This window comes from Camelina sativa, chromosome 9 (genome assembly GCF_000633955.1).
Source record: "Camelina sativa cultivar DH55 chromosome 9, Cs, whole genome shotgun sequence".
Lineage (NCBI taxonomy): Eukaryota > Viridiplantae > Streptophyta > Magnoliopsida > Brassicales > Brassicaceae > Camelina > Camelina sativa.
The window spans coordinates 26,125,370-26,125,986 of record NC_025693.1 but is presented as its reverse complement, the minus strand read 5'-3'; the positions used below and the strand labels follow the sequence as shown (position 1 = coordinate 26,125,986).

Sequence of the window (617 nt, the reverse complement as noted above, 5' to 3'; positions counted from 1 at the left end):
TTCACACATACCGTTTGCTCTTTGGTTTATTGAGTCCAGAGTCTCAACAATAACTCAGGATTTACAGTTGAAAAGAATCAAGAATGGCTTGAAGAGTCTTCTGTGAGCTCTGCCATTGCTTTTCAGTAGCACTCACAACAAACAAAACCACCGTGTTACCCTTTGCTGTCGCTTTTGCAAGATTGTGACTTCCCGTGAGCGCAAATGGCGTCTCCAACACATACTTATAGTACTGTCACACAAGAAGACATAAACCAAAATAATAATCAGAAACTTTCCTCAATGATTGATCATTAGTCAGAGTAGCAAGTCACTTGTTGTGTCATTACCGTTTGATCTCCAATCTTTTCGATAGAAGTGTTCAAAAGTTCATCAGAGTCATAAGAGTTTCCGGTGACAAAGGGACCAAGAGAAGCAATCACTTTCTCTGGCTCACCGAGATCTTCAATGGTTGCATTTGGTTTGTTGGTTAAGCGGATCAGAGGAGATGCGACTACTTGAACTTTGCCTTGCTTCTCGTTCTCAAACTTCACTTCGATCCATGGCTCTGCGCATTTCGGTTGGCAGTAATTACCTGACAAAATGTTGGCTATACGCAACTGTTTCCAATTCGGCGG

The 617-nt window shown here is 42.0% G+C and overlaps 1 protein-coding gene across 1 annotated transcript in view; it reads right to left on the bottom strand.

Moving 5' to 3' along the window:
* The window catches only part of LOC104712323 (psbP domain-containing protein 6, chloroplastic), a 7,931-nt gene continuing 7,320 nt past the window's right edge, over positions 7–617 (bottom strand). The window contains exons 3-4 of the mRNA XM_010429196.2: positions 330–599; positions 7–232 (exon numbers count right to left, since the gene is read on the bottom strand). Of these exons, the coding sequence (XP_010427498.2) occupies positions 62–232; positions 330–599 (441 nt within the window). The 3' untranslated portion in view covers positions 7–61. The remainder of the gene's footprint in view (positions 233–329; positions 600–617) is intronic.